At 50.6% G+C, this 17,419-nt stretch overlaps 1 protein-coding gene across 2 annotated transcripts in view; it reads right to left on the reverse strand.

Annotated features, from left to right (window-relative positions):
- The window catches only part of TANGO6 (transport and golgi organization 6 homolog), an 85,937-nt gene that overhangs the window by 24,792 nt on the left and 43,726 nt on the right, over nucleotides 1–17,419 (reverse strand). For both annotated transcript variants that reach the window (XM_034788538.1, XM_034788537.1), the window contains 3 exons: nucleotides 16,394–16,930; nucleotides 15,073–15,130; nucleotides 3,616–3,768 (listed from right to left, as the gene is read on the reverse strand). In XM_034788538.1, the coding sequence (XP_034644429.1) occupies nucleotides 3,616–3,768; nucleotides 15,073–15,130; nucleotides 16,394–16,930 (748 nt within the window). The remainder of the gene's footprint in view (nucleotides 1–3,615; nucleotides 3,769–15,072; nucleotides 15,131–16,393; nucleotides 16,931–17,419) is intronic.

Raw genomic sequence — 17,419 nt, forward strand, 5'->3', positions numbered from 1 at the left:
TGGCTGGGAGGGAGGAAGGTAATGAAAGCAAGTCAGAATCATTCAAGAGTTGGATCAACCACTCCCCGTGAGGAGACTGGAGTCAGGGGATGTTTTGCGAAGTAGGGGAACATGACTTATGTTCTGTGCTGGATCTGCAGAATTGTTCCACGTGGAACCTCATTTGTTCAAGATTCCTAGGCATAAGGTTATAGCCCAGGACACTGCGGGGATGGTGAAAGCACAACACCCCATTCCAGGCCACTTGAGGAGATGGGGGCAATGCGAATGCAAACCTCCAGCTAACTCTTCCCAGTTCCCACCCCAAGAGTGATGCGCCTGTGGATCCCACCAAACCAGCATAGCCATGTTTGAAAGGGAAAGGTCTGGAGAAGAACACCGGCCCAGGACTCAGCAGGCTCTCCAGCCTCACTGCAGTCCGGCATTCTGACATAGCCCCACAGTATTCTGCAGCAATCTGCAGAAGAGAAGTTTTCCCTTCACCAGGGAGAGCTCTGTGCTACAACTCGAGTGCAGAGAGCGTTAGCCACACAGGGTGAGAGGTGGTAGGGCGGGCACACAGCACTGCCGATCAGCGTGTAAAGAAATTCCACGTCTGTGAGAACGCACGTCCCCCAGCCACCTTGCCCACACCCGGGGAATCACCTGCCAACCCAGGCTCAGGTCCCCCAGTGGGAGCAATGCTGGGAGGTCCAACAGCATTTTAAACGTGCATTGATTAGTATGGCTCAGAGCAGTTCGAGGCCATCGTGCTTACAGCGTCAGCAGCACCTGGCAACTCTGGGCTCCCAATGTGAGCGTCTGCGGAGCTGAAATGCCTTAGCAACCCGCAGGATTTCTGCCTCAATCAGCGCATCCTAGCAGCAGCCCAAAGCAGATTTATTAATCACTTTCGGCACCGGGCGAACATGAGGGGCACAGATGGGGAAGCATCTGGGACAGCTGATACTGTACAGTGTTAAGTGCAATAAAAGGCTAGAAAGGAATCTAGTCAATGGATACGGCTGGCTCTGCAGTGAAGTACGAGGAATACTGTCTGTTCTCTGGGGAGCCGCACCGCAGGGCTGGGCAGGGAAAGCCAGAAGCATTAGGAGGCAGGTATTATTTCCCCGTATCAGCCATGCAGGTCTCCCAAACATCCAGAGGCACCAGACTAGCACATACAAATAACTGCCCTCCCATAAGAGGATTTCTTTTTGTAACAGCAAAACTTGAGGGCGCACAGTCACCATCGTGCCCAGACAAGCCACGAAGCTTCAGTCCCAGGGGAGCCAGGAAGTGCTGGGCAATACCATTTCGTTTTATAACGCGGCGTTAGCCATACGGGAAGCAGGTGGGCAACTCCTGAGCTACCACTGACAGGGAAGTGAAGCAAAGGGAGAGTTTATGGTGCAGTAAATCTCACACCTGGATCAAAGCCTAGAAGAAGCTTTGTTGGGCTTCCCAGTGTTTGCTAGGCCAGGGAAAGGGGGCAGAGCTCTGAGAAGCTGGCATTATTGCTGAAAAGACTCTGCTTCTCCTCGCAAGGTTTAGCCTAGTTACATCACAAGCAGCTCCAAGGCTCCAGTATCCTGAGGTGGAAGAGCAGTACAGAAGCCAGAGCTGGGTTTATGAGGCAATTGTCTCAGAGAAACTACCCGGATCACTACTTCTCCAAGGAGCAGAAGGAGATACTAAGCTCCAAGACACCCTGCTTTTGTACTGGTGCTAGTTACAACGGCATCAGCTGCAGGCCCTGCACAGCCAAATCCTGAAACCCCAAAGAGGGAAGTTGTTTACACCCACCCGTCCATGGGGCTCACTGACCACTCTTTCCCAGGAGGATTGGGTTTTGGAGGCTCAGCTGGTTAGCAAGCCTGGGTCTCCAGGTCAGCTCTTGGGCGAACATAAGCTGTGTGGAGGCAGCACCTTGAGCCCTGGACGCCTCTCGCTGTTCCAGCATCTCTCCTCTGGGGGAGAGCTGCATCCAGCCCTCCTGATTCACACAGGGGAAGCCAAAGCGTAAGCACCTTCAGCACAGGAGAGGGGGGAATCCTGGCTCCTTTTCCTTTTGGTTTGTTTAGCTTAGCCTGTGAAGAGGCAGGATTCGTTTTTAGGTGTTACTTGTTACAGTAGCTGCCGGAAGAGCCTTGTCCAGCTTTATTTTATCCCTCCCCGTGTGTCCTAGCATCCCACCACACCCCCTCTACAGTGAGGCTCTGGAAGCAGCAGAGGACAAAAACCACCAGCATCCCAGGATTAGCAATGTCTGGATCTTCCTGGGCTGTGACTTATGTTGCCAAACTCCTTCATCAACTTGAGGTGCAAGACAAGCAGCTGTTTAATGCGACAGCACCTCCGGCCCAGCTCTGCCCTTCCCTTCCACGGGAAGCACTGAAGCTTGGAAGAATCTAACCAACCAACTGCAGCTCACAAGTCACTAGCCCAGCTGGTAACTTTTCCCTCTGATTTTGCCGGGGGTATCACAAAACCTCTAGTGATGGGGATTCCACAACCTCCCTTGGAATCCTGTTCCAGAGCTCAACTACTCTTAAGTTTTTCCTAAACTACAACCTAGGGTAGAAATCACAGTTCTTTGTAAAACATGAAATGGGTTAACATTTCTACCAGCAGTTATTTAAATTTAAAGGGACAGGCAATCTATTTCATAAAGGGAAGGAGACGGAGCCCAATCTATTGAGCGTTTCCTTAAAAGTGATGGTGTTAGTCCTCTGTCTCCATGACATGCTGAGAGCGCATGACCAGGGCTCTGTGCTGACATCTTACCCAGGGGACTATCCTTCTCCCTGTGCAATACCTTCCACTACAGTCACAAGAAGCAGAGATGCCCAAGCTGAAATCCCATTGGTTTGTGGGTGGCGGGCAGGGCGGTCTTTACAAAGGCTTCTGGATGCTGGACTTGCTTCCTGCCTTGTTCTGCAGGGCTGGAATTCATTAGCCTTCTGGACACGCTGCCAGGCTCATTCCCCCATAGATAGTGGGTTGGTGCCCCCGCTGGAGCTGAGGGTTGCATCTGGGGCTTTTACACAGCAGTGCTAGTCTGATGGTTGAACATTCATGTGGGCATGGCATGTAGTTCTAGCTATTCTAATGTGCTACAGGCCTGGGTTTAGGCAGCAGGAGCGGGAGGTGCTCAGCGCACCTGAAAATCAAGTCACAAATGAGTAGCTCTAAGTCAGGGCAGGCAAAGTGCAGCCGTCACACCAAACAGACGTTCCCTCTCGATCCAAGCAGCCTGGCCCCAAACAGTAAGAGAGGATGTTGCCTGCTGTCGCCTTCAGTTTATGCCAGAGTGACCTCAGCTGGGGAAAGTCTGGGCACATCTGGTTTAAGTGACCAGTACTAACCCATCAAACTTATAGTAGAGTCACGACTGGAAAGTGCAAACTTTTCACAGGAGGTTTTATTTTTGTAGCTCTGAAAAAAAAAAAATCAACAAACTAAATATTTGCAGTGAAAACTTCAACAATTTCAAAGTTTTCCACTATTTTCACTGGAACATGGACACACAGAGGCCCCATAAAGCCCAGGGCCATACACAAGAGCAATGGCACAAGTTGCTCTGATGCACTATTTGATACACCCCCTCCAAAGGAGAAACCGCTGTAGACTCACCCAGTGCCCGGGTTACCCGCATCAGCACCTCTCCCACTTTCATCCTGGTCTCTGCAGTCTGGGGTCCTCTGGTGCCCGGTGAAGTGCAGCCATACTGGGCCAGCAGGCAGGGTAGGATTTGCTCTGGGTACACCTCTGACAGAAGGGCAACACCTGACGTTCAAAAGAAAAAGGGGCACATGATTCGATCTAAAATATAAGGCAGCGGATGGACCCAGGATGTCTAACCATGGAGCACCAAACCACAGTGAACTTGTAGAAGAAAATCAATCTCAGGGTCTCTTCTGGGTTTACTACTCTCTGCTCAGTGAGCTTCTCTGCCTCAGAGGGCTCTGCCCCCCAGGTCAGTTCCTCCCTGGGGCAACAGGTTCCCATTCAGCTGTAGCCCAAAACTACCACTTTACTTCTCAGACCAATAAAATGCTAAGAGTATCCGGCCCCAAGGGCTAATCACTTGTGGATCTGTGAATATGGGTGAGGTGGGAAAACTGGTCTTGCAGCTGCAAAATGCACCCCCCTCCCTCCCCATCTCCGCTCAATTAGTGACTGAGCAGAGCTGTAAAAGAACATGGTTCCCACTGGAGCATACCCGCCTCCCATGAATTGCTGCGTGGTAATTGTTAGCGGTACAGGTTACTGCTCCAGCCCTTTGTGTGGCGGATATAGCTGTCATCCACGCTCTCAACCTTAGCTGTAGGGCAGCAGCAGACGCACTGGGGCACAGACAGAGGTTTTTACAGTGATTACAAGTGGCAGGTTGGAGGCAAACTTTTTTATTTGCACAAGGTAGTGTCAGTTGACAGTTTGGGGGATTTTAATTGTCTTTGTTCACTTTGGCATCTCTAGCACACGTCAACACGCTTGCCAAACAGTCTCCGTCTCCTCACACTTCGAAGTCTGAGGATCACGGTATCTTGCTGTCTGTATCAACCTCAGAACCTGAAAGGTAGTTATGCTCCCGCAGGTTCTGTGCCAGCCCGTCACTCCCACGGTCCCCCAAGAAAAATGGCACTGACTGTGCCCTTGGAGTGCAGGGCCAGCTTATCAAACTACAGAGCACTCACTCCTCCCAGACCTGTCTGCAGAGAGCAGGCAGAGGTGACCAGTGCACAGCCAGACTGACAGGAGATGTTAACCGTGCAAAAATTAGTTACAAAATTGAAGGGCAGGAGAAGGGTTGAAGCCTCACTGGAAGCTGCCTGAGCTGGCAAACAACAGCACAGCGGCTCTTAATAGTGCTCAGCTCAGCTCCGGAGACAAATTTACCCTGTAGCCTAAGATGGACTCTCTCTGACCTGCCCTGCAATGGGGATTGTGGGAGAACACCAGGGAGTGTACGACCAGGAAGAGCTGTCTGACCCAACAGAGTGGTCTCCTTTTTCCCCTTGCTGCTCTCTCCTCAGACCTTCCCTCAAACACTGTGCTTGGGAACTGACAGCATGTGTCCTACCCTGGCCTCAGTACTCCAATCTCTGATGAGCCAAAGTCCCAAGGCAGGCCCCCCAAAATCACGAGACTGTCTTAAAACCCTAGTGACTATAAACAATAATAAAGTTGGGGGTTATTTGCTATCTACTTTGAGCCTTTGGGGCATACCTGGGTTATGTTTCAGCTTTTCTCCATGGCCGGGAGGGCTCCAAATGGAGCTGAGATCCTTCTCTAGGCACAGGACTGAAGGAGCTGGGGCTTCCACAACAGCACCAATATTACGAGACAGGCCCTAGCACCCCAAGGGTTGGCAGCATTGTCCAATACACCATTTGCCAGGGCTCAGTCCTGTCCCCAAAAGCTGACAGCGCTGAATGCAATGTAGCGCATAGCATAGACCAGGACAGGCCATATTCAGTGTCCTGTCAGTGAACACGGTTTCTGGCGCCTGGATTCAGCCCTGGCTAGGTTCTTGCAGCATGGTGCTGGCCTGGGCGTCACTGGCCAGGCGAGGGTCACAAACAAACAGCAAAGGCTGGGGTTGAACACAGAAAAGGCCAGGCCTAGAGGTGCGCTGTACAACAGACAAGGCATTGGGACAAGGCCAGGGTTTCTGGCTCTCCTAGCAAAGACCAGTAGGCTGGGATGAGAAAATCAAGGCATCAGCACCAAGTCGCAACAGGAATTCAGCCTGGGTCACATCAATTCAACAAATGAACCAACCTCGTCCCCTACCATTTTCCCTCTCCCTTTGGCTGTACGCTGGTGAGCTCTGCAAGGCAGGGCCCATGTCCCTAACTCCTTGCACACTTCTGAATGCTCATAAGAGATCTCTACCCCATCGACAGTGACAAGGAAACCCCAGCCAAGCTTCCTCTAGACACAGCCCCTTCGTACCAGATCTCTCTGACGTCCAGCTCATGCGGTCTGCCTGTTATGAACCGTTTACTCTCTGGTTCAATAGAACTTCCAGCAACCTACTCCTGTTCACTAAGGCGTGTCTACACAGTGGGGTAATAGGCTCTACAGGGGTGGGGTGGGGTTGATTTCTAATGCACAACACTTTAATGCACTGTAATTGGTCTGTGTAGACCCTGCTGGTGTGCTTTAATGGCATGCTGTTTGCGTAGAATGCATTGTCCCACAAGCCCTAAGCAGTTCAATGAACTGCTCCTTACATAAGCCCATGGTTATGGTCGTCTGGCATTGCCAGTCTGTTAATAAATAGCTTTTGCAGGGGCTGGAAGCTAACTATATGACAAGTTCTCTCTTGAAGATCAGAAGGGGCTCGTGTCACGTGAGTAACTCATCTTGTACTGCTCCAGGTTGAACACCACAGCGGATGAGAGGAGAGACAGCTCACAAAATCGGTTTCTAACAGGCTGTGCATTGTGTATCTCTCAGCTCTGGAGTTGCTATCTCACCTTCTTTAGTAGAGTATGTCCCCCTCCCCTCAGCAGCCTCCAGATTACATGGAACCCATGTTAACAACCTAAAGATTCCTGGAGAAACGCATTCTGGCAGGAGAGAGAGTTGGCAGGGTTTAGATATGAAATGAATGTATGTCTATGCCCCACGCAGGGAGTGCTGGAGGTACTGGAGCGGGAGGGGAAGGGACACAGTAAATTAAGTCTTCTGGAATCCTGGTTCAAATTTGGTGTCGGGCACAAGTGCAGTGTGCCTGGAATCTCCGTGCAGACCCTGACGGAACTGCAGGTAAAGACTGGGATACTAGGGCCCAGCGGTGCGTGGGGGGAAGTCAGGGCTGGGATCATGCTGGGTGCTGCCGACTAGGATGGAGACGCACTGGCACCGCTGTGTGGGAGAGGCCCAGACTAGAAGAGCAGGGCAGGAATGAGTGAGCATTGGAGCTACGGCCTTTATTTGAATGAGTAATGAGCTTCCTATGGAGTCTAAAACTGACATGAAAGTCCTGCTGATAGAACTGACATGACTCCTTTTAGCCACACCCTAATTAGGTAGGAAAGAAGAGAGATCCCTACCCGATGCCCTGCAGACAGGAGAAAATGAGGTAGCTGGAGCCAAAGCCTCACTTCAAAGGCCAGGAAGTACATGCATTTCTCCTTCTGAGATCTGTAACCACCTCCTTCACACAACTTCCCCCCCTGCCATATATGCAGATAAATCACAGCACTGGCAAAGCCAATGGAAAACTGTTTCCACTTGCTCTGCAGAGAGAAAAACTAACAGCAGGTTTTGCCCACGCAAAAAGCTACGCCCAGCATTGCAGAGCCCTCCTACCTGCAGCCAGAACAGATTTCTCTAGGATCCGTGCCAGGGTCTGAGCTTAGCCTTGAGGAGGCCCTTGACTTCCAGGCCCTGATCATTCTCCTTGTCTCTCTCTCAGCCCTGTCTAGTTCTGGAAGACCCTTGGCCAGTGTTGCACACGGTGTCCAGGTGAGGCTTGTCTCTCACCAACAGAAGTTGGTCAAATAAAAGATCTGACCTCACCCACCTTGTCTCCCTGACCTTTCTCTGTATCATTCACCTTCCCATTCCCTGTGCTTCCTGACATTGTTTGAGCCTGGCTGCTGAGTTGTAATTCGCTGTGATGCCCACAAAAAACTTGACAGCAGTTTGATTGCTGGTGTGCTGAGACCAGAGCCCGTCACGCTGACCAGTAGTATCTCCTTGTCCTCCACCATCGGGCTGTTTTCTGTTGACTCTTATACTGAGAAGGTCAGTTCTTTGGGGCAGGGATTGTCTTTGCTCTGTGTCTGTACAGAGCCTAGCCCGTGGGGTCCTGGCGTGGGACGAGGGCTCCTAGGCACTACAGTGATACCCACAATGATTCATAAACTAACTCAGCATTTGAGTTTAATTTTAAGGCTGAGGCAGAGACATGACCGAGCTGGTTACTAAACATACCACACAGCTCCTCTGCTCAGACCGCAGAACAAAGCCAGCAGGCGATGTTAGCAGGCTGTCAAGCTGGATGGTTATGTTTGAGAGAGAAATTATTTAGCAGTTGGCAGCAGGTGTCCACTAATTCGTGATGGTTAATATTCATTTACTAGCATCTACTTAATAAGCCAGACATCACATGCTGCAAGATACTTGTGGGGAGAAACACAGGGTGGAGAATTTCCAGCAAGTATAGCTCAGATGTAGTCACTGGCTGTCAACGAGGCCTCTGCTTTACCCCATGCTTACGCGGTGTTGGCTACCACTCCTCTGAGCGCACACTCTTGATGCCGGACTTGGCTGCAATACAAGCTGTGTATTCGTACAATGTCAAGAGTGGGCAGCATCCAAACCCTTTCCCCTCCTCTAGCCTCTCAACCAGTCTTGGCGCATGAGCTTGCTAGATCAGTCTGCTTTATGGGCTCTCTCTTCCAGTTCATAAGACCACGCACTGCCAACGTCTAGAATATTAAAGACAACAGCAGTGTAACCAGAACTCGGTCAGTACAGAGAGGTGGGCTCACAAAAGACTTTGAAAGTGAGATGGGAACTTCCAGAATGAAACTGCCAGGGTGGCACTGGCCCTTCAAGAGGAAAGAGGCTCCTGCATTTGTGATTCATCAGCTGACCCAACTAGGGTTAAAAGAGGGTGCCTGGGACTTGGAGTCAAGAGAGGCCTGGTGAGAGGGTGGCCTTAGAGCAGAGATGGTGTCAGCAGGACAAGGGCAGGTGAGAGCTCCCGGGGAGCGAGACACTGGCAAGTGAGAGCTGGCAGAGCCTCGAGACTCAATGCAATTCCTGGGGGAAGGCTGAAGGCAGGCGAGCAGCAAGAGGGAGGGGTTTGCCAGTTGACCTCCCCAAGCCAGAGAGAGAACCAGGGCCAGAGGGCTGAAGGCCGAGGAGGGGCTTCTCCAGCATAGGGACCTCAGTGGGTAGCTTGAGCCAGAGGGCTGGGAGCCCAGGGGACTGAGGGTTACTCCCCTGGTGAAGATGAACTTCCAACAGAGAGACTGAGGGGGGGCGGGGTCCTGCTAGGAAGAGTGGGGCTGCGCTCCAGCTGGAAGGGGTGGGGTGGCTGTCCTGTAAAAGGACAGGCGGACTGATGAAGAGCCCAGGTGTGGTGGGCGTGTGGCATCATGTCACAGGATTTTAAGAACCATGTTGTAAGGCCCCATGGGTCTAGAACCCAGGTCTGCACCAGGCAGCTGACATCGCAGCGCCAGCTGTAGCCCACCCGTACTCCACTTCCCATGATCCATTGTGGACACAGACATGGGGAAGTTCTGTTTCAGGAGCTTGACAGACAGCAGCCTCATGGCTCCTGATTGGCTCCCTGCCCTATATAACCCAAGGGGCGTTCCAGGCAGCGTCCAGGCAACAGCGTGGATCTTCTGTAGCTGCCATGACTGTTCCTGCATCCCTGGCTTTGACCTCAGCTTGGTCTAGAGTTCACCTACAGACTCTGACCCTCGGTATCGACTCTGGCCTGGAATCCAACTAAACACTCCTCTGCTTCTCCCAGCCTCAGGTTTGCCCCTGCTCTGACCCCTGGCCCTGACTGCCCTTGTTAGGATCAGGGTGTTCTGGTTAATTTGCACTATGTTTTTGTAATAAACCAGTACCAAGAAGGGATTTTATGAGACAAGAAAGCTTGCAGAGTTTTACTGGGACCTTCAAAGGAGGGGAAACTGAGGCAGACACCCCAGTTCTATTGTGGGGGGGAAGGGAGGGCTCCATGTGGAACTGTCCTATAACAAACATACTGAGAACCAACCAGCAGACAACTGGGATGGTAGGACGAGTCCGTGACGGGTGTAAGTGCTCTCTCTCAGGACTGAGCCACAGAATGAAAACGTTGGAGACTCAGAGAGGCTGAGAAATAGGGAATCTGAACACGCCTGGCCGTTTTGCCTGAACGACACTGCAGAGAAGCATGGCCGTATGGTTAAAGCACAGTGCAGGGGCCAGGAGACAGGGTGGGGTTCCGTACGCCGTGCCCTGTCCAGGATTTACAGCTCTGGAACTGAGCTCAAACAGCTGCAGACTTATTTCGGGCTTGACTGTCAACATAATAAAAAGCAGCTACTAGTAAGTGAAAATGATCTAGTGGCACAAAGCTCCCCTGGCTCTGACAAGCACCCGGCAGTGGTGAGATCTAACTCCTTCTCATCCTCAGAGTAGCAGCCCCCACCTGTAGACCCCAAATCTTAAGTATCAATGAACTAACATGCTCTGTCAATTACTGGCCACCAGCCTACATCGATACAGTGGGATAGTGCCAGACCCCTCTCCCTTCCTGTATCATGCTGTGGGCTGAGTTCGGATTTCAGTTCTCAGTCATGGCTATCCAGCTTGCAAGTTCCAACATCAGAAAACACTTGCAAGAAAGCCCTACCGCAGAAGCAGCATGTGTTGCCCAGAGAAAAAGGGAACCTGCCTAAAGCATCCATCAGCTGCTCTCAACCTCTACCCTACATCCCCGAAGGCCGTTTACAGGGCAAGACTGACAGTGCTTTCTAACCTTAGCTAACGTGTTACTTCTGTGTACAGTTAGTGACTCAACACCACAAGAAACTGTGTCAGGGTTAATCAGAACTATAACCGGCGGCTAAACATGTGAGGAGCTGCCCACAGTACACGAATCATTCAGAGGCTAAGCGTGCATGCATATTTCACCTGTACGGCAAGAACCACCTCATCCCACTCAAGACTGTACAGGCAGAGAGGAAGGTGTACTGATAAGCTAATCTTCCAGCTGTTTCGGAAGGGTTGCTCTTCCAGTCATCAATTACGAGAAGCAAATACGGTATTTCGTCTCTTGCTCCTACTCCAGCCAGCAAGAGAAGTGGGGACAGAGACTGGGGTTTGAGAATTTTTAAGGAACCAGTCTTAACCATGAGTCAGTCTTAAACACCCCAGACTGCCTTCATCTCAGATTTCTGCTACACTGAAGAGGAGGTTCAGAGACAGAGGTAACTAATTGTACAATCCGCAGGGGTTTTCTTCCTCCATACTTGTGTCTCCTAAGCAATACATTGTTTATCCCTCTAAGAATCTAATTGTTCACGTCACTAAGACTTTCCTTCCAAAGGAACAATGCTACCTTATGCACCCAACCCAGCAATTCACAAGAAAGATCTGTCTATTGAGGAGAGAGACCTGGGTCAGAGGTGGAAACAATGCATATATAGGAGACTGACTAGAATGCATGGCCTGGTTCCCCATCTGGCTCAACAGTACTAAGGTTTTGTGTTTAAGATTTGGAAGGATTAGATGCCAAAAGGTAGACTTCTACGGTCTTATTCAAGCTTCTGTTGCCTGAGAAGACCATTGCAGGCAAGTGACAACTCTGTCATACGTCAGGCTTGTCTACACTAGAAAAGTATAGCTATCCTGGTAGAGCTACCCCAGCAAGCCCTCCTCGTGGGGGGACAGTTTATTCTGCCAAGAATGCTTTTGCTAGTTGTGATGAAGTGGGAATTTTCTGTAATATTTGTATGACCCCTATGTGTGGCTCAGTGTCCCCCTGTACTTAACATTTCTACCAAGTAGGTGAAAAGGGGGTAAGTCTGCAGTTGGGGCAGCACAGAAGGCATGAGGTGTGCGCACCACCCCGCTGCCTGGGTGGAATGAATGGGTCATTAAAGACCTGGTTGAAACCAACCCAAATCAACAGACGATCTACAGAGACAATGAGAAGCCCCCCAATGACTGAGCAATCAACACTTAGCAGGGGGAAGCGCTCAGAGGTGGAGTATGTGAACTCAGTATAGCTCTGCTTGAAACCGAAGGACAGAGGTGACAGGCAGGGATAAAGAGTTCGCTTCTGGAAGAGGCTTGACTGCTCTCCCCTGGGACTGACAAAGGGTCAGAGAGAGCCAGAAATGGGGTCCACAGCAGCTTGGATGACGGATGGCACTAGCTTGGCCAGACAGACACTGGCTTAATCTTTATTTCTCTATGCTAACCTAAGGACTTCCAGTGCTGCATTCCAGTTGACTAATAAACCCTATTCTGTTTGGAAAAGTTTGCCTGGTGTCACTGCAACTACTTGCTGAGGCCCATTAGACTTTTACACTCTTCAGGGACTCTAACCAGGTGTGTGTTCGTTGGACGTACTGGGCAGAGCTCATCGTATGAAGCGGGAGCGCTGAAACCTAGAGGCTCAAGTGTAGGAGCTGGTGAGACCGTATGGCCAACCCTGAAGGAAAAGTGGGACCCACTGAAGGGATTCCTCCAATAGCTGGGATGTAGCACAGGTCTTGTGGAGCCATGACACGGGGTATAGTTTATAACAGTTCCCCAAACAGAATAAGTGATACTGGCAAAACTTAAGTGTAGACCAAGCCTGAGAAATAACAAGTTTTAATAACAGCTGATTTGGTGACTACAGGAGATGGTGTGCGCATGTAACCATCTTCAAGTGGTGCTAGTCCAGGGGTGTCAAACTCATTCTGTGGCGAGAGCTGAATCCCATTTTTTAATTCTGATCCATGGACCAAAGTTTCAGTCTTGCACAAACACACTACTGTCGATCCACAGTGGCACCCCAACAATGTCACAGAGATCCAGGGGAGAATCTGGTCTTTATGTAGCAATGAAACTTTGAGTTATTGTCATGACACGTTTTGTTTGGAACCCAACTGTCTTATTCGGCAGCACCCCGTAGGGAAATCTGCTCCCTCACAGGATCACTATTATTTCTTCACTTTGTTTCCCTTCCTTGTCTCTCTCTTAACTGTGTGTTTTTCTTTCTGCACATCCTTCTTTGCAGCAACTCCCCGTGGCCACCTTCTTCCCCATTCCATGCTCTACAGTGGTCGTTAATTCAATAGTTAATGGTTACATTAAAGTGTCATCACTGGGCTCCAGGGTTAACATATAGAGGAGATTAATGGGGCTTTGGGGAGTTCAGACCTCTCAGAGCCATTGATTCAGGCTGTCTGCAGAGTCAAGCAATCACTACTCCATTGGTTACACTTAGGTCACATTTCGGAAGGGATTTTTTCAACCCTGAGAGCCAGAAACAACTTCTTATTTTGTTAATAACAACGAAAGCTTGTATTGTGAATGTGAATGTGTCATTTAGGCCTCATGTCTGACATTGTCCTAGTCACACCTACAAGGCTAGAGATCAGTTAGTGGTAATAGATGACTGTATCATTCCCAACGGTTATGCTACCTGGTGTCCCCCAAGAATCCTTCCCCCGTCTATCAGTGGTTTTATTGAGCTGGTGCCCCCATTACTAAGTGGTGAATATTAAAACACCCCGCCCAGGTACCCCAATACGAGGTTTCACTAGATGCTCTTTTCCTGTGTCTCTCCTCTTACTGCAGGGACTCGGTCTAAGGTAGGAAGCAAGGTCAGGAATCTTGGCACCATATTCGGCAGCCATTTCCATGGAACAGGATGCGTGGGCACGCTATTAACCTCTCTTCACATACACAGGTTTCTTAGGAAGAGACTTTATTTTCCCCACGATGACCTCCCAGCAGCAAATATACCCGGGGAGCCGTACAGCTTGATTACAGGAATTCCCTCAGCAGAGCTGCTCCCGCTCTTGCAGCTGCCGCCGCACAGTTCCTCGCTGGGTTCAGCAACTAATCCCATCCCTGCCACGGAGCCCCCTTTAAAAAGTGCACCCCCAAGAGTTTGGAACAGACTGAAGATTGGAAACCACAGGGGGACTGTTTAAATTGGTAGTGTGCAATAGGATTGGAGTCCAGATACCACAGCTTTTCTTCCGAAGAAGCTCTTTATTTGTTCATGGTCTGTAAAGCATGTCGGTACAGCTTTGTGCCAGATCACTCTGCAATTCTTTACAAGCAGCTAAACAAACATCTGCGTTACTCTAGAAATGACAGGTTTCCCCTTTAAGGAGAGCCCAGGTATTTTGTGGTGGGGCGGCTTATGCTTTCATAGTTGGAGAACCAAGCAGCTCAGGAGAGTTTCTGGTGTCAGACTCCCAGTTCCAAATGTGGATGCTGAGCACCATGGACCAAGAGGCACTTCAGCCTGTCTACACTACAAAGCTATGTCGACCTAACGTCCATAGCTACGTTTGTCTCTCACTGAGGTAGCCTCCCTGTTGCATTGAAACAGTAACACCATCTCCCCACACGACATTAGACCAAAGACAGCCTACTTCTGCCATCACTGCTAGTGTAGACACTGAACTACCTGTGTCAACTCCAACAGTCCCCCAGCAGTTGTCCCACAATGCCACTCTCCCTGGGACAGCGGTCGCTCCGGTCACAACTTTGGACTCCACTGCCCATGGATCACAGGTACCAGAAGCCTGCCCCCACCTTTCCCTTAAAATGACCCATGTATTTCAGGAATGCCTGTCTCTGGTGGCCTAGTTTGGGGAGCACATCCACTAGCCAACCTCTGCAAGAACCTAAGAGTGACCTGTGCTCTATTAACAGCTGCATGCACTGGCTAGCACTGAGGTCACTGACCCCGCATCCTGTGCTACTGCCCTTCATTCTGATGGAGAAGCCTTGTACCATGCCTGTGACAGCAATGAATTATTTGCCCACTCAGCTAAAGGAAAGGTGTATTTACCACCGTGAACTCGAACACGGCCACCAACACACTTCCGTGGACTGTCTAGATTAGTTAACGCAAGTTAACTGGCAATCAATTGCCTTGAGTTACAACATGACCAAAGCTCTAGTCTAGACAAAGCCAAAGAGATGTTAGCTCCAGGAGGCCTGCGACCCCAGTAGAAAATCCATATGGATCCAAACTGCTGACTGGGAGGCATAAAGCCTGGATTTCACAGCCACTGGCTCTCTGGTTTCCAGGGAACTCTCCCAAGAAAGTCAGAGGCGAGACAGAAGAACGTGCAGTGTTTAAGGACGAGAGACTCACTAAATCTGCAGCACATCCCCAGCAGGGGAATATAATCAATGGCTTAATTAGTAAATAAACAAACACACACCTTTCAGCTGAAGTATGCCAGCAGTTCACAGACAGGAGCATGGGTGGAACACAAAGGGCTCATACACATCACAGAACAAATGCTAGTTAAACCGTAGTGGGAAAGATGCCCTCCAGTATTAGACACCAAACCCAAGCAACCTGGGCACTGCACTCACCTTGAATAGCAGAAAGGTACACAAAGGAGTCCTCATGTTCCATATTTTCCAGGAAAACCTGGAGGACAAAGCACACCAGTTACCTTCCTAGGAGTGCGAGACCCATGTTCTCCCCTAAGACAGCTCCAGTCCCACACACTTGGGGGTGTTATCCAGACTTCCCCATTTCTCTGAGCTGACCTTACCCCTCTGAGTGAAGCCTCTGTACCTTGTGGTCAAGCTGGAGTTACAAGCAAGGCCCTGTGTGATCTGTGGGGAAGCAGCTTTTCTCTCCACCTTGTAGGCAAGTTTGGAGCAACAGGAAATTTTGAAATTCTAAACTTTGACAGCAACTAGCTGTTCCACTGCCTCCTATGCCAACACACCCCTCTGCAGCCAGCAATGAGGGACCAGTACATTGGCTGGATGCTTCCGCCAGCAGTGAAATAGTAAATGCTGACAATTTAACTCATCACAACTAGGCTTGAGAGTTAGCACCATGCTGAGATGAATGTGGAAGTTTACACCTCTCAGAGCTGTCATATGGGTGGATTCCCACAGCATCATGGACTGCACGTGGCCCTGGTTAAAGGGTTTGAGCCTGGGTCACGGTTGCCAAAAATGTAACGCTGATTCATGAAATCTGCTAGCAAGATACTGACTCCTCCGCTGCCCACTGCTCCAGCAGAGACTGCCAGCTGCAGGAATCTCCTCGGAGCCCTGCAATAGCATGTAGGACAATTTGTTTCCTTAGCTCTTCACAGGGAGGATGCGAGGTTTTCACTTACAGAGATCTATGGGCACTTTCCCGCTTTAACTCTGGTTCCTCTCCTTTAGCCCCAGAAAAAAGTGGAAGTGACTTCTGCTCCTCCCTGAACCCAGGAATATGGGGCAGAGGCGGGGCATGAGATGCCAGCATGGGAACAGTGCACGGGGACGTTAGCCATGTTGGCCCAGAGGAACCTTGTTAATCTCATGTTAGTAGGCTCAATAACTGGGCTACCAAATCATCATGTTTACTGCTTCATAGGGCGGGGAGGAGAGAGAACAAACCCCAACAGTTGAGAGGGAACACAGTAAGAGTTGCTGGGACCACGAGCAGCTGAGCTCGGCAGAAAAAAACCTGCCAACGAGGGATCTGCGTGCTCTTCCCAGACATGTGTCCGGCCCACTTGAGTCACTCCCCCGGAGCCCACGTTGTCCCAGGTGTGTTGTCATGTAATAAGTGTGAAGACAAGCCTGTAAGCGTGACACTAGGTTGAGCATGGCACAGTGTCAGAAGGGAAACCGCACATTAAACAAACACGACCCGTAGCAAGCTTTAGTCCCGAGTTCTGCCTACCTTGAGGAGTTTCTCCTGAGCCTGAAGTCCGTCTGGATCCCTCTGCTCTATCAAGCGGGAAAGACCCCGCAAGGCAGCTGCCCGTACGGGGATTTCAGGGTCATATGCTGATAAGAGGAGCTCCTGAAGCGGTTGTGGGCTGTGGGCTGCTGTAGGAGTCCCAGCGGGGCACTCTTTCCGCATGCTGCATTCCCCATTCTTTCCTTTAGGACTGGGGTTACTGGCCATGCTGCGGTTTGTGCGGCTGCAATTTTCATTACTCTGTGGTGGTCCCAGGCTGAGCCCGGCTGTTTTGTCCTCAGGACTTTCTGTGGGGTTTGCGTGGCTCTGTCCTCCTGACCTGCTTGACCCTATTTTTTCCCCCAGGGTGCTGTGGGCAGCAGTGCCAACAGTTTGGGTGGAGAAGGCTCCATGAGTGCAGATGGTGATGCGCAGATCAGCAGCGAGCTCCTGGATGACAGGTTCAGGATGAATGCGGGAGATCTCCTCCAACAGGGGCACCAACTGCTTTAGGATGGCAAAGTCACCCGATTTCAGCTGAAAGAAGAACACAACTGTCACTGACATGGCCTCAAAATGAGAGCTGGACACACTGACTTACAGCAGCTCCTGAGAACACTCCCCTGGGTGAGGGGCCCGGGAGAGAGAGTGGTGGGAGACAGTCTAATGGAGTTGACTCTATTAAGAAACCTCGGTAACTGCACAGCGTGGATGTGAGCCTGATGGATCAGATAATAATGTGCCCCAAACTGGCAAGTGTGACCATTAAGTGGGGTGGGACAGCAGCTTTTCACATTTCCCTACCATCCTCACATAGGGATGTGGCTACAGGAGGCCCAGAACCCCTCGTCCGGTCATGCAGCGTCTCAGACACAGCAGTAAGTCGTCTGACTGGTTTCTGTAAAGCCTCACTGGCTCCTTCTCCTGCACATCCTCTACTGACACTGCCAGTCTGCTTGCAGCGCCGTTCAGCCCCACGGCACTAGCTCTGCTGAGCGGGGGAGACGCTCCTCCCATGAGGCATTT

The sequence above is a fragment of the Trachemys scripta genome, chromosome 13, assembly GCF_013100865.1.
Source record: "Trachemys scripta elegans isolate TJP31775 chromosome 13, CAS_Tse_1.0, whole genome shotgun sequence".
Lineage (NCBI taxonomy): Eukaryota > Metazoa > Chordata > Testudines > Emydidae > Trachemys > Trachemys scripta.